General features: G+C 38.6%; 2 protein-coding genes across 3 annotated transcripts; both read left to right on the forward strand.

The window, feature by feature from the left end:
* The first annotated feature begins 13,366 nt into the window (after window positions 1-13,366).
* On the forward strand, window positions 13,367-17,107 carry LOC121767928 (YTH domain-containing protein ECT2-like). The gene is made up of 9 exons (XM_042164257.1): window positions 13,367-13,527; window positions 13,861-13,937; window positions 14,039-14,162; window positions 14,301-14,368; window positions 14,506-15,075; window positions 15,355-15,942; window positions 16,026-16,238; window positions 16,332-16,478; window positions 16,558-17,107. The coding sequence occupies exons 1-9, from the start codon at window positions 13,497-13,499 to the stop codon at window positions 16,762-16,764; spliced, it is 2,025 nt and encodes a 674-aa protein (XP_042020191.1). The 5' UTR covers window positions 13,367-13,496; the 3' UTR covers window positions 16,765-17,107.
* Window positions 17,108-20,623: 3,516 nt separating this feature from the next.
* On the forward strand, window positions 20,624-26,691 carry LOC121767926 (trafficking protein particle complex subunit 11-like). 2 transcript variants are annotated; one of them, XM_042164256.1, is made up of 10 exons: window positions 20,624-20,830; window positions 21,150-21,518; window positions 21,589-21,653; window positions 22,240-22,354; window positions 22,532-22,655; window positions 22,946-23,026; window positions 23,323-23,661; window positions 23,780-23,946; window positions 24,069-24,901; window positions 25,056-26,691. In XM_042164256.1, the coding sequence occupies exons 2-10, from the start codon at window positions 21,181-21,183 to the stop codon at window positions 26,486-26,488; spliced, it is 3,495 nt and encodes a 1,164-aa protein (XP_042020190.1). In that variant the 5' UTR covers window positions 20,624-20,830; window positions 21,150-21,180; the 3' UTR covers window positions 26,489-26,691. The 2 variants fall into 2 exon arrangements, with proteins under 2 accessions (XP_042020190.1, XP_042020189.1); XM_042164255.1 differs by lacking the exon at window positions 20,624-20,830 and having other exon boundaries at window positions 20,880-21,518.
* Window positions 26,692-26,871: the final 180 nt, after the last annotated feature.

Genomic DNA, 26,871 nt, shown 5'->3' on the forward strand with positions numbered 1-26,871 from the left:
AGTGGAATTGGCCAAAGCTCTGCCCTCGCCTTATTCTCGTTCGCTGGAGCTCTGCTGTTAGCGGTACTGCTACATCAGAGACGGAATTGTTTTATCTTTGGGGACAACAAGCCAATCCGAGAGCACTATCGGAGCGTATCTCGTTTTACAGAAAGAAGATTCCTCGACTCGGCTTATCTTTTCTACAAGTTTATTCCGTGTAACTTTTAACCTTGTTATTTTCATATAATTTTTGTCCAGAAAGTTTGTATCTCCGTATACACAAAACCAAACAAAAATATCCATGTTTCTTCTCCTTCACCATTATCGAGAGAAAATCGCACATAAAAATAGTTAAGTACAGATCAATAAATATTCATTACTTGCTTGTAGCAAAGCTTAGAGCATCTTTAACGCGGAGGGCCGGGCCGCAAATCGCGAGTCCTGGCCCGTCCCACGCGATGGAGGAGGATGTGGCACGGCCTAGGCCGGTCCCGCGGCCCGGCCTGGTGGCGATGGAGCTTCCGGTTTGTTGTGGGCCGGGACGCTACTGTTCACGGATTTTTGAATTTTTGGAAGAGGAAGAAGAGGGAGGGGGAGAGGAAGAAGAAGGAGAAAGAGGAAGAAGATGGAGAAAAGAGGAAGAAGATGGAGAGGGAGAGGGGCGAGATCCAATCATCACTTTTTTTAATATTTTTATTTTTTTTGCACTTTTTTTTTAATTTTCTATTTTTTTTATTTTCAGTTTATAATTTATTATTTTTGTATTAAAAATGAATTTCTCGTGTTATAATTGCTCAACGTATTCTATTTTACGAGTAAAATAAGTTAGAGTTGTGAATAGTGTCATTTATTAGTTGCGGCCCGGGTTGGGGCCTGCAGGATTAGAGCAGTTGTGGGCCGGAACTCAAATTTAGGGAAATGATAACATGGAGGAGACTCGGGGCCGGAAATGGGGACGGGGTTATTCATGCTCTTATATTGCTGAACAGATTCTAGACTATGTCACGCGACAAATTTATAAGATTATTTTATGCATTAAGGATAAATTAGAGAGCTAGTCTTTTGTTAAGGAATGGTCGAGGATGTATGCATCAATCAATCATCATCATCGTCGTCATATTTATCTATAAATATATAAAAGGAGAGTTTTGGAGATATTTACAAAACTGTCATTATAAATATTATAATAAAATAAAATGAAATAAAGACTTCATAATCATAAATCATAAATTATAGTAATACCATAATCCCATAATCCGGAGTAATTATTATCAAACTACCCTATAATATTCATGTCAAATAACCTCAAAATGAAATTAATGTAAAAATTAGATATAAAAAGTTTTTTTTGCGATGCAAACATTTAATTAGCTTTAATGCTTAATAACTGAGATTTTAAACTTTTCGATGATTAATGGCAGTTACAAATGAAAATATCATCAAAGATAACGGCACTCGTGACTCTATGAATTCATTCAGAAGAATAGCAAAAGCTAAAGATCTTCTATAAATTCGTGGCTACTACATTTCTCAGAGAATGAGAGACACACAAACTAAGAAGAGGAACACGAGGAACGACGACTTGGGCTTCAAAAGCTCAATGCTCGATCTTCAGCATGATACATCGGGGCCGGACAGAAAACATATTCCGATGATCTGAAAGATCCGACGAAGAATCAGGCATTCTTTAAAGGGGATATATTGTGCCGGTGTTAGAATGGATGATGAGAGTGGGAGCTCAACTGAATCTCAAAGTGGAGATTGTGTGTTCAAATGAAAGCAACTGTCATGAGCCACCATAGACGTGAGTAGTGGAATACATGAGAAGGTCTTTAGTTTGTTATACTCCTAACTGCTATGTAGTTGGTTTAGTGGAGCACGTGAAATCTTCCTATAAGTATTTCCTTTCATGTAATGTTGAGACACGAAAAAAAAAGAAACTACATTGAATAAACTTTCATCCTTCTCCTATGGATATCTCTATCATCTACTGTAATCTTCTCATTTTCCTTTAGCCGCCTCTTTCTGCTTTTCCGCAACAATGAAAACACGAGCAAGGAGTCAAAAATATTATTTTTCGAAGAGAAACTTAGGGAGAAGTAGAGCATGAAATCGGAGAGGAAGGTTAAATCTGTAGAAGAAAAGTGGAGAATTTGCGTCTGTCGTGTAAACCTAATGCCTCTCATTTCTTTTCATTTTTTTAAGGTGTATTTTATATTTTATCCTATGAATTTATCTAGCTGTCTCATATTTGTAATATAAGCTTAGTTTATTTCATTCCAATTTTTTAAATTATTTTTCAAAAATTTACAGAAAAGGGTTGGATTTATTTATTATGGAGTATATACTTAGAATTGTTATTTACTCAAAATAATGGGCTATTAATTTTTAATTTTGAATCTATACATATGTAAAAGGGGAGTTTTGGAGAAAATAACAAAATTGCAAGTTGAACAATTTTATACTAATATTAAATAAAAAAATGTAAATACCACTTTAGTAGTTATAAATTTTTGCAATAAATGAAAAGTTAAAAAGTTTTTTTTTTATTATGATGAATAAATGGGGGAGGACAAAAGGACGGAGGAAGTGAAAAAGGTTTTGGAAATAAATTTTGATGCTTATATTTGGAATATAAATGAGGGAAACGAGCTATGAAGATTGCAAAAATTTCAGCCTATCATCGATAGTGGGGTTTAGTTTCAGTTTTGTTTGCCACATTCTTCGTATCTGCAATGGTATTCAAAAACAAAGTTACAAGAAATTTGTTTGATTTCCTCACTTTCCCGTTATTAATTGCGTTATGCATTCATTGGAATCAACTAAGCTCAAGTTTAACTATTTCCACAAAAATTGTTGTTACATAAATTTGTTTTTTTTTTCTTTAATTTGTTAGTACTATTTTATTGCCTTAAATACACTCTTAACTCTAATTTTTATATGTTGGTAATGTGCATTTGCATTTTTTTAGTGGATATCTAAAAGATTTTATTCAATACTTATGAACTAATTTTAATAAAAAATAATTTTATGTTTTACTTTTAGTGCATAATAATTTTATATTATATATACAATTTTACAAATAAATATAATGTGCCGTGCATCGCACGGGAGAGATACTAGTTGATATAAAAGAAGAGTTTTGTATAAAAATTACTGCAAGAAAGGGGAATGGAGCCATTATCCAATACATTGCACAAAAATTAACGAGTAGATTTGAACCCCTATAAATACAAACATACCAAACCAAGAAAATGAGAAGGTGTTCTGTTTCAACTATATCACTATATGGATGGAATTCACTTCATCTTCTTACCAATCATGTTGGCTTAAGGTAAGATAGGTAGAAAAGTGTATAATATATACCTCATTGCAAGATTTTGGCTTTGGGAATTTAAGAGCTTCCACCTTGAATCATCATGAATGGAGTATTGGAAGAGCCATAGGAATGGACGGAATTGCGTAGAGTTAGGAAAAGGTGGCAATAGCTGAAGTTTGTGAGAAGATGGTGGTCGGGGCGACGGCGAACCGAAGTGTGGGCTGGGCATTTCCACCGTGCGTGTGTAGAGAGAGATGACGAAGTAGAGGGGGAAAAGGGGAAATAAGGCAACTGTCGTCGATTGGAATCCGACAATCGCAATAATCGATTCCCGACGATATAAAAATGAGAGAAAATGAAGTTGTCTCTTGTTTAGTGTATTCACTCAAAAGTTACTCAAAGTTGGGCCTTACTTTTGTATAATGAGATGGGAGTGAGATAAAGTTAGTGGAATGTGAGATTAATTACTAAAAGTAGTAAAACAACTAACGAGACATTTATTGGTGGACGGACGAAAATAAAAAAAAAAAGATGAGATAAAGTTAGTAGCATGTGAGATTTCATTACCAAAAGTAGTAAAACAACTAAAAGGACATTTATTGGTGTGCGGACGAAAATAAAAAAAAAATGGAACGATTATTGGTGGACGAATAAAATACAAGAAAAGAAAGCATAAATAAAATTAAGGAACACAAGTCAGTTATTGTGAGATGAGGAAAATATGATTTTAGTATCAAGTATGGTATGTTGTTTTTCAACTAATTTTTGACATATTTTCAAAAGATTAAAAGTTTAATTTTTTCTAAACTGTCACAAATAAGAACATGAGTTCAAACTAAATTTCATGCTACTGATTATATGGACAATAATGAGTTTGCAGATATTAAGTCTAAATCTAAATGTTTTGCAGGTAAGATTATAATATTTAATAGGCAGTCACTATTTCTCTATTTTCTTTATAAAAATGAATTTCATATACTCCTTCCGTCTTATAGGACTATGCATTTGTGACACATGTTAAAATGCACAATTTGTAAAATAAGAAAGAAGTCAAAAGAAAAAGTAATTAAAGTGTTGTCAGTGGAGAATGAGTTTCACCTCATTAGAGATAAGAGAGTTTCCAAAATTAGAAAGTACATGCTCGTGACGGACTAAAATGAAAAAAATGCATACTCTTGAGGGACGGATAAAATAAATTTTTTCATATTTATATCCTCCGTACTAAAAAGGTTTTAAATATGAATACTAACATATCATTAATCTATTACGAGAGACAAGTTGAATTGAGAACAACCAAATGGATCGGTGGCAGCTTTGGAAAAATGGAATAATTATATATTGTAATAGAATAGTACTCCTCCGTTTTAAGGAAGATGACTCATTTCTTGAGCGGCACAAAATTTTATGTAGTTTTATTTTGTGTGTTATGTGGAGAGAATAGTAGTAATAAATAAGGAATAAAGTAGCGATAAAATGAGTTTCTATTTTTAGTAATGGGTCATCTTGGGTGGGACAAACTAAAAAGGAAAGTCAGTCAACTTTAGTGGGACGAAGGGGGTACTAGTTTTAATTAATACACCCTATGTATCTCTAACACAAATACATCTGTTGTCTACAATAATCTCGATACTTAACAAATAAATCAAACTATAAGCTCACATTGGGCTAACTGGGTTTTACACTAAGATGACAAAATTTAACACAAGATGTTGCCCACATAAAATAACGTTTCTCGCTCAAACCTGACATAATGACGTTCTGATGTGAATCAAATATTAATCTTTTATCCCGTCAAATTTTACTGGTGTTATACATATTTGGACTCAATTCAACACAATATCTCCATTATAGGGCATGGAAGTGGCATAAAATGAAGTTGGAACATAATCGGGAGTCAAAAACATATTTTGGAAGAAGTCAAAATTTTCCACTTGGTCGTCCAGAAGTCATTCGACCAGAGTGACTAGCAAACTTCCACGTCAGAGGGTTCCACTCGACTGAGTGGAAATATATCTAGAATCTACTTGACAGTTTTTCATCTGTTTTAAGTGGCATTTTTGGGCTCACTTTGGGGCATCCGTTGACACACGAAAATTATCACAAAGATAGGATGAAGAGAGGGAGACAATTGAAGGTTCCATCATACGAGAGGAGATTTCTTACCATCTACACATCAATTTCATGAGTTCTACAGTTCTTCTTTGTTATCTGTGGATGTGTAACTAAACCTCTTACGCTGCTCCTAATTTGTGAAATGTGAGAATTATTTATGGATTCTATGGTTTAGTGTTAATATATGATCTTTATATACGGTGCTTTTACTTTGAATTTTAATTCAGACCAGTTTTATTATTCAATTATATGTTATAGCCAAAGTCTCTTTAACTTGGTTATTAGAAAGAAACGTAGGCTAATAATCAAAGTTTTATATCATGCTCACTATATTATTCTCGGATTAGTTGATTTACATGTCATTGTAATAATCTTTGGATTTTTACTATGCATCTATAGGAATGTTTAATTAACTTTGTAGATGAATTCATCTACATTGGAAATTAGAAGTTGAATTATAGATTACTATACATCTTAGGAGTGATATCTTAGTATTCAACAAGATTAAATGTAAGTATCTATGAACATGTTCTTTGTGAGTAAAACGAACTAGATTATTCCAACTTTCATTAGATTGAACTTTAATCCATAGCTTGATTGATTCATTAAGTTGATTCACACTTAGAACTTTATATTAGAACATCTTCAATGGCGGACGTCCGGTCGGACATCCGCGATGGGCGACCGGGACGTCCGCCATTGTGGCCTTTCAACTCGGATACGGACGTCCCGTAAGGAAGTCGGATGTCCTCGGACGTGCGGGCGACGGGCGGGCGGACGTCAGGTATTTAATTTTTTTTAAACTCTATATATACGGCTCGTTGAACTTCATTTCATTCGCACAACTTGTGTTAACAAGTTTCTCTCTTCTTTTACCACAAATTTCATTTCTACTTAATGGAGAACGACAGGAACTCCCCCGCCACGAGCGAGTCGCAGACTCCAACGTTTCCCGCCGAACTGGAGGGAAACTCTAGCGGAAATGCGACAACGGTTCCGGCAATGTCGGGGATGGGTGGAATGGGTGGTATGGGTGGGATGGGTGGGATGAGTGGTATGATGTCCCCTTACTGCAATATGTACAATTGGATGGGTGGGATGGGTGGTATGATGCCCAGGGCAGCGGGGATGGGGGGCATGACCCCAAATATGATGGGGATGGGGGGCATGACCCCAAATATGATGGGGATGGGTGGGATGATGCCGGGGATGATGCAGACCATGCCTGGGGGAGGGGGTGGCAGGGGCCCTGAACCACTAGCGGACGATGTCTATCGGCCGGTTATCGATATGTTGTCTACGGATACCCCCTCCAGTTTTGTTCCGGAGACTCTGTAACGACCCGAAATTTTGTAACTCAGAAATTAGTTAAAAATTTGTTAGGTTTTTTAATACAATATTTAAGTTGTGAGGTGTAGGATTTTAGAAATTGAAATAATTTGAAAAAAAAGAAGAAATAAGAAAAGGAAAAGGAAAAGGAAAAGAAAATTAGAGATGGAAAATGGGGATAAATGGCCTCCCTTCTGGAACTTACGGGAGTCCTCTATCTCTCTCTCACATTTCTATACCTCTATTTCACCATGGATACACACACACATTCCTCCATGGAGCGCTGCCGCACCTCCGGCAACCATCGCCTTCCGTTCAGCGTGGCAGCCCTCCGTGTCTCCCTCTCTGTCTCGTCACATCTCAACCTCCCTACACACCAACACACGTACATCTCTCTCTCTGCAGCGGATGTCCGACGGATTTTCCGCCACCACCGTCACCGTTTTCCGGCAGGTGTGAGTTGGAATTGTCTCCCCTTTGTGAAATTCTTCCCCGAGAGATAGCATGAGCATCGAGAAGGCGAAGGATAAGTGATTCAATGAAGGCATTCTCGGTTTTAAGATTAGCTCTTTCGATGTACAACTGCTCAAGTCGGGTCACTAGCCAACCTTTTTGTGTTAGGAAAATTCTTTCAGATATTCTAGATGTGGCATATATAGAAAGTGTAATGTAGTTCGGACGTTTCATTTACTTCGCTATCCAGGTTGTATATATATATATATATATATAAACTTTCGGATATGGTCTAATTTCGGACGATATATAGCAATTTTTCCGTTTGCCAAAAAAAAAGAATCAAGGATTTTATGTTAAGTCGGGATTGGTACTGAAAGGTGACATCACTTATTCGATTATTAAACTAATTGGGTAAGGGGTGTTACATGTTTTGGTATCAGAGCCTAGGTTTAGGCGGTCCTAGGCTTGACACGTTTTAGATGTGTATAGAAACATGCCACATAGGATTTTGATTTAAGTCATTGCTAGTGACCTGGTGTGTGTATGTTTTCCTGATGTGTACTTGTTTTCTGGCTTCAAGACTTGACAGTTTTTAGTTTCTGAGTGATACGGAAAACCTTTCTGTATAAGGTTCGAAATGGTGAATTGAGGTTGAATAGACCGATGATCCTGTTGTCATTTGGCCGGCTATTGAAAGAAAAAGCTTGCATATGCTGCCCTTTAAATTGGCTCTTCAACTTATATTATATACGATGCCATTCGTCGTCGTGTTCTTGCTTTCTGTCTTCCTCAAGAGTAGAACTTTCTCAACAACACCACAGAAGAAAAAAAAAAAGAAAAAAAAAGAGAAGAGTCCGCTTTGGTTGCCCACTGATCTGATCATCTATCAACACTGGGCTTTAAAGCTCCTTTAGCTGATATGGTTTAGTAATATGAATATGCCAAATGAGAGTTATCCTTCGTGATCTCTTCCTTTGAGAATTGTTGTTTGGGACCCTCCAACGTGTTTGCCTTTTTGTTGACCTTATAAGATAATTGAAGGAAGTGATTTTTCCTGCTAGTACTGTTACCTTGGAGAAATTATCTTCTTTGATTAATTCCTAATAATTGCATCCTTCCGCGTCATCTAAACATTAAGTGTTTACTTATCCACCACCACTGTGTCATTATTTTCTATACCGAGTCTGTAGCTACTTGTAGTTTATGTGAAACCTGATTCTGACCCTTGAAACTTGGAATACTTTTGGTTGAACCTTCTGTCCTTCGTGATTTATTGTCTCTAATCACAATAATCCTTTACTTGTGTGCTTTTGCCACTAAATTTTGTTGTTGAAGTTGTTCGAGCTTATGTCTTTTATATTGACAAAGCCTCTTTGATAGTTGTTTTTAAGAGATGACACATTAACCATAATATCTTTAGTTGACCCCTTCAATATAAATTATTGGCGTTCTTTCCTGCCGAAATTACACTGATTCCTTTGCCTAACCCTATTGTTTAAATTGTCTTCTATCTCGAGACATTTCTGAGACTTGAGATTTGAGTTGATGTTTTACCTTTGTCTCCAATAACTCTGCTTCAATCATCATCTCTATGAGTTGTTTTTCTTTGAACTATCTTCGAAACATATGGACCCAGCCAATGATATGATTCATATGTTCCTATTGTTTCTTAACCATGATATTTGTTAACTTAAGACCAGATGTGGCTCAGAGAATATGCTAACCGGTCATTGTTCTATTGAAATTTTTACCACCTCAATCGTGCTTTTCTGACCTTTAGATTATTGACAATTCGCTTATGTCCTACAGATGCTTAAATTGTTCTGGGAGGTAATAAATATCTGAATTATGGAGCAAAGTTTCCATGTGACTGAGAAAGTAGTTAAGTGGAACTGGCCACTCCACGTAACTCGAATCTCAGTAGTGTCCTTCTTCGACAAACCAATGGGTTTTAACTTTGAAGTCATTTCATTGGACTTATTGTCATTTCATTCTTACCATCGGTTTCCTTTTCCAAGCTCTTTCGGTAATTATTTGATGAAATCATTTGATCAGTCACTCTACTACAATGTATTAAAGGGATCATCTATTTTCTCATCATTGTTGTTTCCTGTTGATTTTCCATTCCATAGAATTCGTGGATCAACTCTTCCAATTGGTATCGTCATGTCTTGATCCGAAATATCTTTTTGTGATATCATATTCGTTGAACATCTGAGATGATCAATCTCTGAATTTTCTTTTGAAGATCAAGTTTAACCACTTATTATTCACTTGATGCATCCAATAAGTTAATGATCCATTTTTGCCTCAATAATTTCCTAAATCATGTGAACCGTATTAACCAATCTCTGTGTCAATCTCTGTCTCCTGTCATCTAATATTTCTCGTACATCTACACTAGAAAGTCATGCCTTAATGGATATCTTTGTACCTGAGTTTGGATCACCTTGTCCAGGATCTTCTGTTTTGGCTTACTAAGAGGCAATATGTGTCTCCATACCTATTTCTTCCGTAATGTGTAACCTTCTAAAATTCGATACTTTCTGTACCCTTGCCTATTGGAGTTGGTGATATTTTTGACCATCTGATGTTAGTTTCTGCTACCAGAACTTCTATCAAAGGTAAATTGATTGTCTTATCTGTAAGTTTCTTATGTTCCTTTCTGAATAATCCACCCGAGATATCGAGATATTTTCTAAACTATCTCTCTGGTGAATAGTGTCTCTATGCCTGCATTTGAACCGGATGTCTTATGGCTCTTATATTACAAACATTACTTTTGGTGAAGTACGGTTTGCATGAATCTGTCATTGAACAATCCAATCTCATTGACAATTTTTGCGATTCCTCTCCCCAAAGTTATATCACGTGTTATCTTCGAATCAATCATTTACTTTATATAAAGCTCTCCTTCCTTTCTTTCTTGAGTACGAGTTGTTCGATCGAAAATGGAACAGACTTAAGATTTTCCTACACTTGTTATGTTATGAAAGTTCTCGAGGTTCATTCGAATCTGAGTTGTCATAAACCTATAATTTGTGCTTACTGAGACTAATCCTTGAGCCTACGATGATCGGATCTGAGATTATCTTGCAAAACTAATTGTTGGTGAAAGATGGTGACTTGTGACAAACTGAAGATTTAAAATTCTTGAGTTCATGTTGGTTTGGTTACTATGATTTAATATCTTTGAACTACTATGATAGTGAATGGCTTACAGAAACATCACTACATGCTTATGTGATCATTTGTGATTCTGCTATATGATGTTGATGAGATGAAAAAAAAAATCCACGTCAATGCCAATCGTTCTGTTGTCTTTAGTGTTGTGGGCTTGGCTAGGACTATTTTTTTTGCATGAATTGGGTATAAAATTTCCTTGAGAGAATATGATATGAAAGCAATATTCTGTCTCTTCGATTTGGGTATCAATTTCGAGGACGAAATTTCCTAAGGGGGGAGAGTTGTAACGACCCGAAATTTTGTAACTCAGAAATTAGTTAAAAATTTGTTAGGTTTTTGAATACAATATTTAAGTTGTGAGGTGTAGGATTTTAGAAATTGAAATAATTTGAAAAAAAAAGAAGAAATAAGACAAGGAAAAGGAAAAGGAAAAGAAAATTAGAGATGGAAAATGGGGATAAATTGCCTCCCTTCTGGAACTTACGGGAGTCCTCTATCTCTCTCTCACATTTCTATACCTCTATTTCACCATGGATACACACACACATTCCTCCATGGAGCGCTGCCGCACCTCCGGCAACCATCGCCTTCCGTTCAGCGTGGCAGCCCTCCGTGTCTCCCTCTCTGTCTCGTCACATCTCAACCTCCCTACACACCAACACACGTACATCTCTCTCTCTGCAGCGGATGTCCGACGGATTTTCCGCCACCACCGTCACCGTTTTCCGGCAGGTGTGAGTTGGAATTGTCTCCCCTTTGTGAAATTCTTCCCCGAGAGATAGCATGAGCATCGAGAAGGCGAAGGATAAGTGATTCAATGAAGGCATTCTCGGTTTTAAGATTAGCTCTTTCGATGTACAACTGCTCAAGTCGGGTCACTAGCCAACCTTTTTGTGTTAGGAAAATTCTTTCAGATATTCTAGATGTGGCATATATAGAAAGTGTAATGTAGTTCGGACGTTTCATTTACTTCGCTATCCAGGTTGTATATATATATATATATATATATATATATATATATATATATATATATATATATATATATATAGGGTAAGGGGTGTTACAGACTCAGTTCACCGGCGTGGATACTTTCTCTTTTGAGGAGTTGGGGCTATCTCCAGTCAGGGAGACTCCCGATGATGTGGGGACAACGGCAAGGGGCAGGGGCAAGGGCCGTGGCAGGGGCAAGGGCAAGGGGAAAGCCACGGGCTCTTCCTCGCAAACGGTGGCTGAGGAGGAAGATGATGAGAAGAAGGGAAAGAGGACGGTCTGGAGCGTGTGGGAAAACGTCGGGCTTTCGAAGTCTTGGGTTTCAATAGTCGAGAATCCCTATGTCGGTGCTAACCAGCATATTGACAGACTGTGGCATCGCGTCGCTGAAGCCTACCTCACACACAAACCGGCTGGGGCGAAGTGTCGCGTGCCCGAACAATGCCGGAAACAGTGGGAGCGGTTGAGGCCTAAGCTTAGTCGATTTGCCGGCCTCTACCAAAACAATCTCCGCCAGGTAACCAGCGGTCTGTCCGAGGAGGATGTGAAGAACCGTGCCTTGGCGCAGTACCCCGACAGATCCTTGAAGTTCAAAGATTTCGACCAGTGGGAGGCCTATCTCGTGGTGAAGGATTCCCAAAAGTTTTGTGGGGGTGTCGAATCGGGCTGGCAGAAGCGGACGAAGATCAACGCTTCAGGTGAATACAGCAGCAGTGCTGGTTCGCACGAGCTCCCGGAAGCCGAGGAAGTGTCCCCACTACCTCAATCAGACTCCCGCCGGCGTCATCGCCCGATTGGGCAAAAGGCTGCGCAGCGGAAGGCTAGGGGAAGCAGCAACGGTAGCGGGTCGTTCGAGGTCCAATCGGAGGCCCCTGCTCCCCCAGAAGAGTACGATCGTCTCGCCCCGCGCGCAGATAACGACTAGTTTGGTCCGGACCATGCATAGGTGGCATAGCACGACAGATCCCGTGTACAAAAGGATGTTGAAGGATGTCATCGATGGATGTCGGCGCGATTTGGGGATGCCACCCATTGGAGATGATGGCGCCGAGATTAGCGGCGGGGACGGCACGGGGGACGGCAAGGGCGGCACGGGCGACGAGGACAACGCGGAGTGAGCCGAGTCTAAATTTTCCCGTATTATGTTATTTTTATTATGTAAATTTTTTTCTTTTTTATTATGTAATTTTTTTTCTTTTTTTTATGTAATTTTTTTAATGAAGCATTCGCAATTTTCCCGTATTATGTGTCAAAATTATAATTCCGTTACGTTTATAAATAATTGTGATTTTTTTTATTGCGGGAAGTCCTAGTGGGAAGGGCGATGGGAAGGACGGATTGTGAAGGGGATGTCCTAGTGAGGTGGCAGTGGGATGAGAAGTCCTAGTGACGTGGCAGGAGGTGTTTTTGGGAAGTCCTAGTGGATATCCGACGACGGGCGACCGGGACGTCCGCCATTGTGGCGTGGAAGGTAGGATACGGACGTCCCGTAAGGACGTCGGATGTCCTCGGACGTGCGGGTGACGGGCGGGCGGACGTCCGCCATTGTGGTGTGGATCGGACGTCCGGTATTAATTTTTTTTTTAAAAAATTCTATATATACGGCTCGTTGTACTTCATTTCATTCACACCACTTGTGTCAAAATTATAATTCCGTTACGTATATTTGTGAATTTGTTATTTTTTTTATTGCGGGAAGTCCTAGTGGGAAGGGCGATGAGAAGGGCGGATTGTGAAGGGAATGTCCTAGTGACTTGGCAGTGGGATGAGAAGTCCTAGTGACGTGACATGAGGTGTTTTTGGGAAGTTCTAGTGGATGTCCAAGTGGGACATCCGCCCACTGGAGATGCTCTTAAAAGCAATGTTGTCAATCATCATATTCTTGTATTTTTATTTTATCTTTTCATTTATTTAAAAAGGTCTAAATATACTCGCTTTCGAATTAAATAACTATTTCCTTTAATGGAACGAGTAAAAGGACTGAATCGAAAGAAGAGTTGGGCGTATATGAATCACAAATCTCAACTTTAATTTCTCCTCTCTCAAAACCCTCAAGAAAAGACTTTTCCTTCGCCCGCTCTTTTCTAGGGTTCTTTCGCGCTCCTCTCTCTCAACTAATCCCATGGCCGCCGCCGTTCCGCCTCCAGCAGATCGTATCCTTTTCTTCTCTTTCTTTCACTCCACTTATATTTCAATAGCTTTGTTTTCTGCATAAACTCATGTTTTATTATTTTTACTTGCTGTAGATCTGAGCTTCTTGTATCTGAGATCCCCGTCGTTAATTCTGTGTTGATTTTTTCCGCCCTTGGTGATTTTCTTGTTTGGCTTTCTATACGAGCTACGCCTTAGCTTCAATTCTTGAGAAAATTTTCAATATAAAATCAAATTTATTTTTTCTGTTGTTTTAGTCATTGTTCTGTTTGAATCTTCCGGTATTAAATCATTTTTCGTGTAAAAATGTATTCCTTTACTTCTCTCTGCTATAGAGGCTGCAGATTTATTGCAGAAATTGTCACTGGACTCGCAGGCGAAGACTATCGAAATTCTCGATGCAACTAAGAAGGTCACGAATTGATTTGTGTTATCTATTTTTAAATTCGATGGAATTTGTAGCATGCTGGCTCACTTTGTTCATTATCGCTGAATCCTTTTGCTGCTCTGCAGCCAATAGTTGATTCAGGAAACGTGGCTAATGGGATACAAATGGAGCGATCTGTCACGCCACAAATTCCAGATTTTATGGATCCTACGGTGTGCTACTATCCGTCACCTGCTTACTATTATACTCGTAAGTTGATTATTTTGAAATTTGCAAAATACTGTTTTATTTGCTGAAATTTTCATATATATTTTGACTTGGTAGATCCTACTGTTTTCAGTGATTTAACTTACATTTTTTGATTTTTACCCATCCATTTGTATTTAGCCTTTGAGGGAAATGAATGGGAAGATTACGCACGATACCTGAGCCCAGATGGAGTGGAGCTGACTCCGGTGAGCATGGTGTTTAAAATGCCCATTTTGGGCACAAATCCATTTTAATGCTTGCATGTGTTGATTGATTTTGCTTTGGGACTTGTCTGTATCATTAAAATCTTACCATTTGCTTACAACTCTTCATTGGTTTGCAGGGAGCTTATGGGGACATGTATCATGGTTATGGCTATCCTCCTTATGGGCCATATTCACCCGCTGTTTCCCCCATTCCAACATTGTCTCACGATGGTCAGCTGTATAGTCCTCAACATTATCAGTACCCAACTCCTTATTTCCAGCCATTGCCACCCACAAATGGTCCATACCCCTCTGGTGCCAAAGGTGACATGGCCACCTCTGGGGGTGCTGATCAAGTGCCTTTACCGGTGGATTCGTCTAATTCAAAATCTAATGGTGTTGCCGGTAGTGTGGCCACAAAGGGAAACAATGGTACAGCGATGGCAAGACCAACATACCAAAATTCATCTTTCAATGCGAATGGCTCATATGGAAGAGGTGCTTTGCCTGGGGGAATTCCATCCTCTGGTTATCAAAATCCAAGATTTGGTTTTGATGGTTTACATTCACCTGTCCCATGGTTAGAGACTCCATATTTTTCAGATGCACAACAAAGGCCTATAACTAGTTCATCGATGTCCTCTGCAGTTGGGAATGGAAATAGTGTTCCTTCGTCCAGGAATCAGAATTATCAGCCTCACCTGATGGTAATGAGTTACTTTTTTCATGGCTAGGTTTGGTTAGTTCACACAAAATATTTTTTCTTGTGTTGTTGTAGTGATTATTCACCAACAGTAAGTGTGTGTATTTGTGTAGTATATCTTGTCCTTAATCATTAGAGAATATGTTTCCTTCATGCTTTGGTCTAATAACTCATCATTTAAAAAGTTATATTTTTCTTGTTAAAGTGCAAATCAAAGTCCATCACACTTGTTTTGTGCCTTGATCGTTTTGTCTAACTGGTTTATTATATGTTCCTTTTTTAGGGCTTGAATCACCCAAGGCCAATGTCATTGATGAACAATGCTAGTGGATACATTAATAGAATGTATCCAAACAAGTTATATGGTCAATATGGAAATGCATACAGATCTGGAGTGGGCTATGGTTCGAATGCTTATGACACACGGTCGGGTGGAAGTGGCTGGGTGGCTGTCGATAGCAAGTACAAGCCTAGGGGAAGAGGAAATGGATATTTCGGGTATGGTAATGAGAATATTGATGGCCTCAATGAATTGAACAGGGGCCCAAGAACCAAGAGCACCAAGAACACAAAGGGATTTACACCAGTAGCTTTGGCTGTCAAAGGTCAAAATATTCCCTTGGCTGAAACAGCTGATAATGAAAAGTCAAGTGTGGTTCCTGATCGTGAACAATACAACAGATCAGACTTCGCTGAAACTTACCCTGATGCCAAATTTTTCATTATCAAATCATACAGTGAGGATGATGTCCATAAGAGCATCAAGTACAATATTTGGGCTAGCACGCCAAACGGTAACAAAAAGCTGGATGCTGCTTACCAGAGTGCTCAACAAAAACCTGGAAACTGCCCTGTTTTCCTTTTCTTCTCCGTAAGCATTATTGGACTCATAGATGTTATGCTTTGTTTAATGTTTGATCTGTATACTAATTATGCATGCTCCTTGTTTGTTAGGTTAATACCAGTGGTCAGTTTGTTGGTGTTGCTGAGATGATTGGTCCTGTTGACTTCAATAAGAATGTGGATTATTGGCAGCAAGACAAATGGATTGGTTGTTTTCCAGTTAAGTGGCACATTGTGAAGGATGTACCGAACAGTTTGTTGAAGCATATTACCCTCGAGAATAATGAGAACAAACCCGTGACTAACAGCAGGGACACCCAGGAGGTATATATATCCTTGCATCCCTTTACTTTGCTGTTTTATAGGTTGTGCTGCTATTATTGCTGTGGTTTTTTAATTAGGAATATGATGTTGCAGGTTAAACTTGAGCAGGGGCTCGAGGTACTCAAAATTTTTAAGGATCACGTAAGCAAGCAGTGCATCTTGGATGATTTTGATTTCTACGAGGATAGACAGAAGAAAATCCTGGAGAAGAAAGCCAAGCAACAGCATTACCACAAACAGGTGAGTTTGGTACTGTCATTTCTGGATCAGTGCTTCCCTCTTTACACATTTCTTGAAGATTAATGACAATAGTTTGCAGACTCAAGTTTGGGAAGGCAAACCAGCTGAATTGAAGAACAAGGAGAATAAGGAATGTGCGAATTCTCAAATGGAGAAAGAAAGTGCATCGGCTGTGGTGGCGAACGGGAATGGGGATGTTACAGAAAGCATCACTCTTACAAAGTCTAGTGACGCAAAACCTGCTGTTGCTATTCCTGAGAGCGAAGTGGTTGCTAATGGGTGCTAGCTTGGGTTGTCGGAATATTCTCTAGTAGGAGAACGAGTGCAGAAGCAACAGATGTGTTATTCAGCAAAGCAAGCCGCTCTGATTTTCATGGCCTTGATGGCTCTTTTTTGTTTTTTTTTGTTTGAGGAAGGTATAATGTTTCTTTTTCTTGGTTGTCAGTTTTTATTTTTATTTCTATTTCTATTTTTTCTTTTTAATATCTGATCTTGTTTCATAGCGCTCCAATTTAAGCGATTTTTTATAGTCGTTCTCATATGATACTCGTGTTTTTTATCTGTCAGATTCATAACTGTGTTTTCTTATATTTATTCGAAGTGTAATTTGACTCAATTACTACTAAAAAGAATATTGTCAAGCAAATAAAAACAAAGTCTGTAGGAGTTGTTTGGAAGAAAATTGATGAAGTGCAAGAAAAACTAGGTCTTGAGGAATAGAGTACTAGAAGGAAGAAATAGTTGATGAATGTCTGAGAAGTATAAAATTTTCACCGAGATTTAAGATTTTTTTTTCTAAATATGTGACAACTTTAGGCTACCATTGATAAAGAGAACATTCAAACATTACAGATTCAAACCTTCAATATCTATTTATACTAGGAAGATAATTACACATGTATAGACCTCATGCGTTTTTGTTTGTATTTTAATTAAGCTACGCATAAGGCTCGTGCGTTTTTACTAACGACGCATGATCCTGATGTGTCTTTGTTTTGAATCAAAGAACGGGAAAACGCAGCACAGAAACATACGATAGAGCTACTTGGGCGATTCTTGGCAATTTTCCAGCAAATTCGATGAGTTTCGTTTATATTAGGGTAAGTTTTCTTTCAAGTTGCAACATTCATATCTTATTCTTGTTTGTTGAATAATATTTGTTAGATTGTGTTGGTTTTTTTCAATTTACTAAATTATGATTTATAGAAAAAAATGCCCCTAATTATTGTTGTTTTGTAGTATTATATTTTTTATATGGAAATTATGCAAGTATTTGTGAGTTTGTACTAGGCATGCACAACGGTTCCGAACCACGAACCGGCGGTTCACGGTTCATCATATGCATGAACCGGAACCGGCCCGCAAGGGTCCCGGCGGTTCCGGATCCGGTTCAAAAAACCGCCGGTTCACGAGGCGGTTCAAAACCGCCGGGTTTTGGCATGAACCGGCGGTTCAACCGAAAATTAAAAAAAATACTTTTTATTTATAAAAATTGATTTTTATACTTAAAAACAATTTTTACAAATAAATGAATACAAGAAATTCATAATAGCCCATAGATATTTGATGGGCTTGTGAATTTATGAAACCATTCTTGGTTGTTTCTCTTTTATAGAAACATCCTTGAGTTTTACTTTCAATGTGGTAAAACAGCTACGTCTCTGGTGAAGCAGCACCGCTATCAGCAGAGCTCCAGCGAACGGGATGGAGGAGAGGGCAGAGCTTCGACAGAAAGACAATGCAGAGAGGGAGAGAGCTAGGGACAAGCCCAAGCACCAAGCCCAAAGACCAATTGCCAAGCCCAAGCACCAAGTCCAAGTCCAAGTCCAAGTCGGAATCGGGATCGGGCCGATCCCGAGGCCCGAGGCTCGCGGCCCGCGACCGCGACCACGGGCTCGGGCGGCGGCGCGCGTGTGCGCGCGTGTGGGCTCTTTTACCCATCTTGGTCCACTATAATTATTAAGTAACATAAAGTCACTTAATTTAAACACATTAAAAGATGTGTTAATCCTCCAATGTGAGATAATTAATACTAGTTAATTATTCCCTAAGCTCCAACTCCAAGCTTTAATTAAAAGCTAATTATGCCCAACTTTAATCCACTATTTCTCACTCACCGGAAATCGGATTTGAGAAAGTGAATATACTAAATTTATCTACGTAAAATGTAGATCGACGCTATATCATTTAATTTCACAAAATTAAATGTCTCGTCACATTTATTATTTGGTCAAAATCCATTGACCGGGCATATTTAATCCATGATTTTTACATTTTGTCCCATATCGAAAGTGGAACATTAAACATTCAAGGATGTCTCTATAAAAGAAAAACAACCAAGAATGATTTTGTCCCACATCGAAAGTGGAACATAAAACATTCAAGGATGTCTCTATAAAAGAGAAACAACCAAGAATGAGTTTGTCCCACATCGAAAGTGGAACATAAAACATTCAAGGATGTCTCTATAAAAGAAAAACAACCAAGAATGGTTTCATAAATTTGCAAGCCCATCAAATATATATGGGCTATTACGAATTTCTTGTATTAATTTGTTTGTAAAAATTGATTTTAAATATAAAAATCAATTTTTATAAATAATTTTTTTTAAAAAAAATCGGTTGAACCGGCGGTTTGAACCGTTGAACCGCTGGTTTAAACCGGTAAACCGCCGGTTTTGAACCGCCGGTTCACGGTTCACTTATCCTTCGACCCTAAACCGGCCCGTTGGAACCGGCAACCCGCCGGGCCGGTTCGGTTTGTGCATGCCTAGTTTGTACTACTGGGTGGTAAAATAGTTCAATTTCTACAGTTGGGTAGTATTTGTTATGATTCATCTCGTGCGAGAGGTTCCATCATACTCCCTCCGTCCCACAAGAATATGCACTCTTTCTTTTTTAGTCCGTCCCACAAGAATATGCACTTTCTAATTTTGGAAAATCTTCTCTCTCTATTGAGGTGAGACTCATTCTCCACTAACAATACTTTAATTACTTTTTCTCTCTACTTATCTCTTACTTTACCAATTTTATATTAAAACCCGTGCCGAACCTAAAGTGCATATTCTTTGGGATGGAGGGAGTATTGAATTCTTGTGTTTCGTATTCTGAATTAGTTGCAATGATAAATGGTAAGGTGAGAATAGATATAAATCAACACGCCATTGAAATATCATGAAGAATTGTCTAGACTTTGCTTCCGGTATGAATTATATATGTACTGAGATTTACATTGATGTAAGTGTGATGCCTATGTTCAATGGGGCTCAAAATTCTTCTCATGGTTTGGAATTATTTGTTGAGTTAAGTACGCTTATTTAACTCGTCAGTCAGCTTAATAAAATACATAATCTAAGTCATTCAGCCTATGGGTGGCTCCTTCTCTAGCTTGCAGTGCCTGGGACCACAGCAAAGCCTTTTTTCAATATCAAATTTATTATTTATTATACCGATTTAATTGCTTTTTTTCAATATCAAATTTATTATTTATTATACCGATTTATTTTTAATATTTGATTTTAGTCTACCAAATACCATCTTTTTCATTACTAATACACTTGAAATCCCAACGATTCAACAACTTAAAATCAATTATCAACGCAAATTCAAGCATCCCAATTACTAGTCTGGTGCATAGACTGGTACTCTAAATACACATTGGTTTGTAATATAACGTAGACCATTATGGGATTTCGGACATGAAATCAATCTAAATAGTGCAACCATTCCCTTCGAAGATTGGATTTGGTTCGCTAGCGAAAGACAAAGGTTAGGAGAAAGCTTCATGGAAGGCGATAGATGAAAATGGTGGTGATATGCTTTGTTGACAGTTATGAGTATCCGATCATAGATAACGGGTTGAGAGTGCGCACGTTTCGGGAGATGATCGCCTTCATATACAACAAGAACAAACTTAGTTGTACAAGAAAGCACAATCAAGACCATCTTCGCAAGTAGTGGGGACGAGTCTATGCAAATGTCACCAAACATGCCGACATCATCAACAAATTGCAGAAACTTTGGCCGAATGGAGCAAGTTGGACGATATTCACGGGAAGGCTTGTAAGGCATTCTTCGAGGGAAAAAAAATACAAACCCGACAATATATATGGAATTGTTCTAAACCATCCAAAATTCTCACCTGAAACTACATCAGTAGCAATGGTGAGGCCGTTGGCCTGAACACTCAAGTTTTGCCACACGAGCGTCAACCGAGAAAGCACCAAAGAGTAAGGCCAGCCAAGGCCCAACATCAAACACATCTTACTTAAGACGTACAAGTCAACGATTTTCAAGAGCCCTTCAACGTTGGACGATGTTGAGCGCCTATGCCGCAATTAACTAATCCAATTGGTGACGTGCAATCTAAAAATTGATAGTTTAGCAATGCTCTAATTGCAAAATTATAGTAAGTAAAATAGTATAAAATAATAGTTGCAGTAAGTAAAAATATATTGTCGAAATAATGGTTTATAGCAATAATATTTTTATTTTTTAGAGATGAGAAGGTTGATAATTAATGAATTGCGATTAATTCAAAGAAACGAGGTGATTAATTTGAGTTTGATGCAGAAATTATGATTTTGAGATTGAATTTGATATGAAGGGGGTGAGATTTTTGAAAATACAGCGGTAGTATTAACAATACGAATAAAATGTTCCTCTGATTCAGTCCAGATCGAAAGTATACTTAGTTCAATCCAATGGAGGATTTCCCGGAGGAGCTTCGTACGCCGCCGGTAGCTCTTTCCTGCCTCATCGGCTGCCCCGACGTCCATCCCCTTATTACTGCGCACCTCCACTCTCAGCAGCCCCCAATCAATGCCATCGCATTGCCGGATTTCTCTAAGATCTCTATGATCCCTCCGAAGAAGCCCTCGAGAGACCCTTCGGAGCCCCCAGCCGGCATTATAAAGCGAGATTGGTTCTCCAAGCATCGCACCAGGATTCCCGCCGTCGTCGCTGCCATTTTTTCCTCGCGCGATGTCTCCGGCGATCCCGTTCACTGGCTACAAGTCTGCACCGACCTCGACAAACTCAAGTACATCCCCTCTATTTTCTATATTAGACTCTGTAATTGGTGCTGAATTCCTTTGCTGCTTCCTTCGCAGGGCGTCGATCCGTGGGAGGAACATCAAATTGGTGGTTCTGGTTGTCACTAAGTGGAATGATAAAGGTCTGTGAGTTTTCGGACGTGTCGGATTACTGATTTCATCAACTGTCTGTATGCTTATATTCGATTGATGAGCTCAATTAGGGCTATGTTTGTGCCTGCCGTAGAAACAATGATTGTAGTTTCAACTTATATTAGGGATATACACTGCAGAAATGTGGCTTTGCGATTGTGGTGGTCTTACCTGAGGATTTTCAAATTCTCAAATGAAACATTGTAAAAGGAGAGGATATTGTATAGAAGAAAACAAGGGTCATACTATACATCTTTCTTGGGTCTTCTGTGTTAGTAATACAAATAATTTGGATTATATTTTCTGAATAATGTCTGAATGAACAGAATTTGAGAGCCATACAATTTATACTATGCACTAGCTATTTAGTTCAGCTCATGGACTTTGATACCTATAACTTCACACTTCTTGCATTCAATGCTCTTCTGCACTGTGCGCGCCTGTTTGAATGAGCTTGAGAAAAAAATTCGTCAGTATTAGATGCTTTGGTCTCCTTAGCTTCCTCCTTTTCTTTTCTTTGGAATGGAGAGGAGGGATTTGTTTTATTTAACTCACTATATGTAAATTCTTTTGCAGATAACACAAGTGAAGAACGTATACTTGCCTTGAGAAAACGCGCAGAAATAGATTCAAAAAATCTTATCATTTTTGTACCGGATCATGAACCAGAGCTTCAACAATGTCTTAGCAGGCAGGTCCCTTTAATTGTGCCCCTATCAAAGTTTGGGTTTGACAACCACAATCTTTCATAATAAGTTTCTCTTCTATTTAAAACCTCGGTAATGCTAAACCTAGGGAGTTGACCAAATTCATGTCCTCTCTTCAAATATCTCAGATTTGTAAAGCCTAATCAGTTACACCTTTTCAGGCTTTGGACTGTGTTGGGAGAACTGGCTAACACATATTATAGGGACGAAGGTCGAAGAGTAAGATCACGCCTTGAAAAGAAAAATTACACCTCAATGGAGCTACATGTTCGGTACTGTTTCAAGGTAAGGCCTTCTGTTATTGTGGTGCTCTTTTGAATCTTTTTTTGAGAGTTATAGGATTCTCGTGATATCTTTACATTTGAAGTGTAGGAATTAATATATTGGGAATTTACACCATTATTTCCTTCACATATGTTGGTTTTTAGTACCTTATACGATTATCCATGCTTTAGTCATCTTAAACATATTGAATGTCTTTTTGCTAGTGTCCTTGTCTTAAATTTTTAATCAATACTTACTAATGAATTTTCTGTTCCTCTTTCTTATGCAATCTGAACCTTATCAACCTCTAGGTCGCTATATATGCAGAATTTAGAAGAGACTGGCTCGAAGCTCTCAAGTTATATGAGGATGCATATCATGCATTGCGGGAGGTAATTCTTTGATCACGGCTGCAGAGTCAAGTTTGATTTATGCCGCTTACAGATGCTCAGCCGTAGTTTAAGAACCTTTTACTCTATATCTGAAGTAAATTATTGTTGTCTGAGTTGCTAGTACTGGAATTTCTAAAATCACTTAAGATTCGTGTCATCTTTTAGACCAGATAAATTATGTCTGTGATAACTTAAATGCTCTATTCTGTATATGCTTTCTTTATGCAGTTGTTCTCCAATTATTTGTTTTTGTTCTAATTATTTATTGATTGTTATGCTTATTATTTTTAACTCAGATGGTTGGAACATCAACTAGAATGCCTCCAATCCAACGCCTGGTTGAGATCAAGGCAGTTGCCGAACAACTGCATTTTAAAATGTCAACGTTATTGCAGCATGGCGGAAAAGTTCTTGAAGCAATTACATGGTTCCGTCAGCGCACGGCTAATTATAGAAAACTTGTAGGAGCACCAGAAGTTATATTTCTTCATTGGGAATGGTTAAGCAGACAATACATGGTATTTGCTCAACTGTTGGAGACAAGCTCACCAAATGCTCTGCATGTTCCAAGTACGGACCCTGTTGCAGAAGAAAAACCAACGGAATGGGAATTTCATCCAGCTTACTACTATCAGGTCACTCCATAACTGAGCTGAATTTCATCCAGCTTACTACTATTCAATGATGAGTTTTCACCTTGTATCTAGTCAGATGAGTTCTAACTGTCAATTTATTCATATCTCCTTTCCGTAGTTGGCAGCTAGCTATCTCAAGGAAAAGAATACATGTCTGGAATTTGCACTATCTATGTCCATAGATGTTGGTGCATTTGATGGCAGTGCAGAGTCGGTTGTGGCTTCTGCTTATCTTGGGCAGTATTCCAGGTTGCTTGAGCATGAAGATGCCTTCATAACGCAGCCGTGAGTTTTTCTGGCCAATTAATCTAATTTTCTATCTACATGCTAGCGCAGGTCTAGAGAGTAGAGATTCTAGTAGTATAATGCATACTTGAAGTATAACCTCTGAGTCAATTTGAATGCAGTTTGACGGATATGGAATATGTCCATTATGCACTTGCAGAAGGGAAACGATTCAAGGATTCTTTTGAAATCATTGCCCTCCTAAAGAAATCGTTTGAAGCATACAGTAGCTCAAAAGCTGAAAGAACAGCTGCCTATTGTGGACTGCAGATGGCTAGAGAATACTTTTCTCTAAATGACTTCAGTAATGCCAAGCAAATCTTTGACAGTGTAGCAAATCTTTACCGACGTGAAGGCTGGCTATTGTCATTGTGGGAAGTCTTGGGGTACTTACGAGAGTGCTCAAAGGGTACGAGTTCAGCCAAAGACTTCATAGAATATTCACTTGAAATGGCTTCTTTGCCTGAAACAACCGGTTCTTCGGAGTCGTTCTCTAAGGACTGTGGTCCAGCAGAGCCTGCAACTTCTTCACAGAGAGAAAAGATACACAAGGAAGCATTTGAGGTTGCCAGAGGTGAGTCAGAACTTAACTCCGATGAACAGAACAGTGCTTTTAAAGTAAAAAGTGATTATCCCATTTATCTTGAGATTGATCTTATTAGTCCATTAAGGGTGACTCTCCTAGCTCTAGTTGCCTTTCATCAGCCAATGGTTAAGCCGGGTGGTCAATCTCTCATCACTATATCACTTCGATCCCAATTGCCGATAAATGTTGAGATTGATCAGTTGGAGGTGCAATTCAATCAATCAGAGTGTAATTTTATTATTACAAATGGTCAGAAGCCACAGATAAGTTCAATTGACATTGTACAACCGGGTCACAGGGTTGAGACAGCTCCTGATCTGGTGCTTGCGACAAACAAATGGTTACGACTGACTTATGATATAAAATCTGGTAAGTTGAAAAAAGATATCATGTGCTTCAATATTTTTGTTTTCTAGTTTACGCAAAGTGTGAGTGTAAAATATTCCTGCTTGAATATTGATGTTTTCATTCATATGATGCCCTTCATACTTCTAAATTAGATATTATCGTGAATTTTATGCAGATCTGAGTGGAAAACTTGAATGCATATATGTAATTGCTAGAATAGGACCAAACTTCACAATATGCTGCAGAGCTGAAAGTCCTGCCTTGATGAATGATTCACCACTTTGGAAATTTGAGAACCGGCTGGAAACTATTCCCATCAAGGATCCAGGTCTGGCATTATCTGGACAGAAGGCTATACAAGTTGAAGAACCAGAGCCACAAGTGGATTTGATTTTAGATTCGTCCGGCCCTGCATTGGTTGGAGAAAGCTTTATTTTACCTGTGACAGTTGCCTCCAGAGGACATGCAGTGCATTCAGGTGAATTAAAAATTAATCTTGTAGATACAAGAGGTGGTGGTCTTCTTAGTCCAAGGGGAGAAGAATCGTTCTCATCTGACAATATCCATGTTGAGCTTGTTGATATCTCCTGTGATGCACCTCAAGATAAGTCTGGAGCTCCTTCCGACAAAATTCAGAAAATTCAGCCATCTTTTGGATTAATTTCTGTCCCATCCTTGGATATGGGGGAGTCATGGTCGTGCAAACTGAAAATTAAGTGGAACCATCCTAAGCCTATTATGCTTTATGTCTCATTAGGATACCTCCCTCAGAGTGATGATCCTAGTTTGCAGAAAGTGCATGTCCACAAAAGCTTGCAGATTGAAGGGAAAATTGCCGTTGCAATCAGCCATCGGTATATGCTTCCTTTTAGGCAGGATCCTCTTTTGCTGTCGAAGCTCAAGTCAGTTTCAGAGACTGATCAAACACCCTACCTTGCTTTAAATGAAAAAACATTGCTTATAATCAGCGTTAAGAATAGTTCAGAGGTTCCCCTGAGATTGCTATCTATGTCCATTGAGACGGAAGAGAAAAGTGTTGCTTGCACTGTACAACCTCAGCAGGAAGAGTTCAGGGAAGCCATAGTCAATATGCCAGGGGAAGAGTTCAAGAAGGTTTTCACCATCATTCCTAAAGTGAATTCGACTAAGCTGAAGATTGGTACTGTGAGTCTGAGATGGGAAAGGGATTCTAACGACACTTCATCTCAAGTTACAAAATATAGACTTCCTGACGTGAACGTGGAGCTACCTCTGTTGGCTGTGACTGTAGAATGTCCACCCCATGCCTTTCTTGGAAACCCTTTTCTGTATTCAGTGAAGATTCTCAATCAGACGGAGATGCTTCAAGAGATCAAATGCTCGATATCAGACTCACAGAGCTTCGTTCTATCGGGCCCCCACAGCGATACAATGCTTGTCCTGCCGAGATCAGCCCAGGTTCTCACGTACATGCTTGTACCCTTGGGATTAGGGTCGTTGCAGCTTCCTAGAGTTACTGTAGTCTCCATGAGATATTCTGCTGGTCTGCAGCCATCCACTGCGTCGTTGCTTGTCTTCGTCTACCCAACCAAGCCCCATGTTGATCTCAAGCCGCCCGGTGATGCTTGAGTCCACTGGTCTGTGCAACTCCTTCGGTAACACCAAATCTGGCTGAAATCCCATTCAAAGTCACAAGGCGTGTTAAAATGCCATTTTTTTTAAATTTTTTGTTAAGCGATTTATTCAATTTAGATGAGACTAGAGAAGTTCATATTGTTCGAGTATAATACATACATGGGCCACAATTTGATCAATTTGCTGGTGTTGTTTCACTCTTCAAGTAAAGGTTCCATGAATCAATATTCTACACGTAACAATTATTCAAACTGTAAATTTATACTAGTACATAGTAGTAACTGAGCTCGGCCCGGCTATAAAAGAATATTCAAATAATTTGGAAATATTTGTAACAAAATAATTGTTGTAATTGGAATTGGTGTTTTAAATAATTT

The sequence above is a fragment of the Salvia splendens genome, chromosome 15, assembly GCF_004379255.2.
Source record: "Salvia splendens isolate huo1 chromosome 15, SspV2, whole genome shotgun sequence".
NCBI lineage: Eukaryota > Viridiplantae > Streptophyta > Magnoliopsida > Lamiales > Lamiaceae > Salvia > Salvia splendens.

What these genes read in the sequence shown, in the direction of transcription:
- LOC121767928 (XM_042164257.1), top strand. Translation starts at nt 13,497, where the DNA reads ATGGCCGCCGCCGTTCCGCCTCCAGCAGATC. An exon ending in CTGTTTTCCTTTTCTTCTCC is followed by an intron (nt 15,943 to 16,025) that starts GTAAGCATTATT and finishes CTTGTTTGTTAG; the next exon opens with GTTAATACCAGTGGTCAGTT. An exon ending in AACAGCATTACCACAAACAG is followed by an intron (nt 16,479 to 16,557) that starts GTGAGTTTGGTA and finishes AATAGTTTGCAG; the next exon opens with ACTCAAGTTTGGGAAGGCAA.
- LOC121767926 (XM_042164256.1), top strand. Translation starts at nt 21,181, where the DNA reads ATGGAGGATTTCCCGGAGGAGCTTCGTACGCCGCCGGTAGCTCTTTCC. An exon ending in CACTAAGTGGAATGATAAAG is followed by an intron (nt 21,654 to 22,239) that starts GTCTGTGAGTTT and finishes ATTCTTTTGCAG; the next exon opens with ATAACACAAGTGAAGAACGT. An exon ending in ATGTTCGGTACTGTTTCAAG is followed by an intron (nt 22,656 to 22,945) that starts GTAAGGCCTTCT and finishes ATCAACCTCTAG; the next exon opens with GTCGCTATATATGCAGAATT.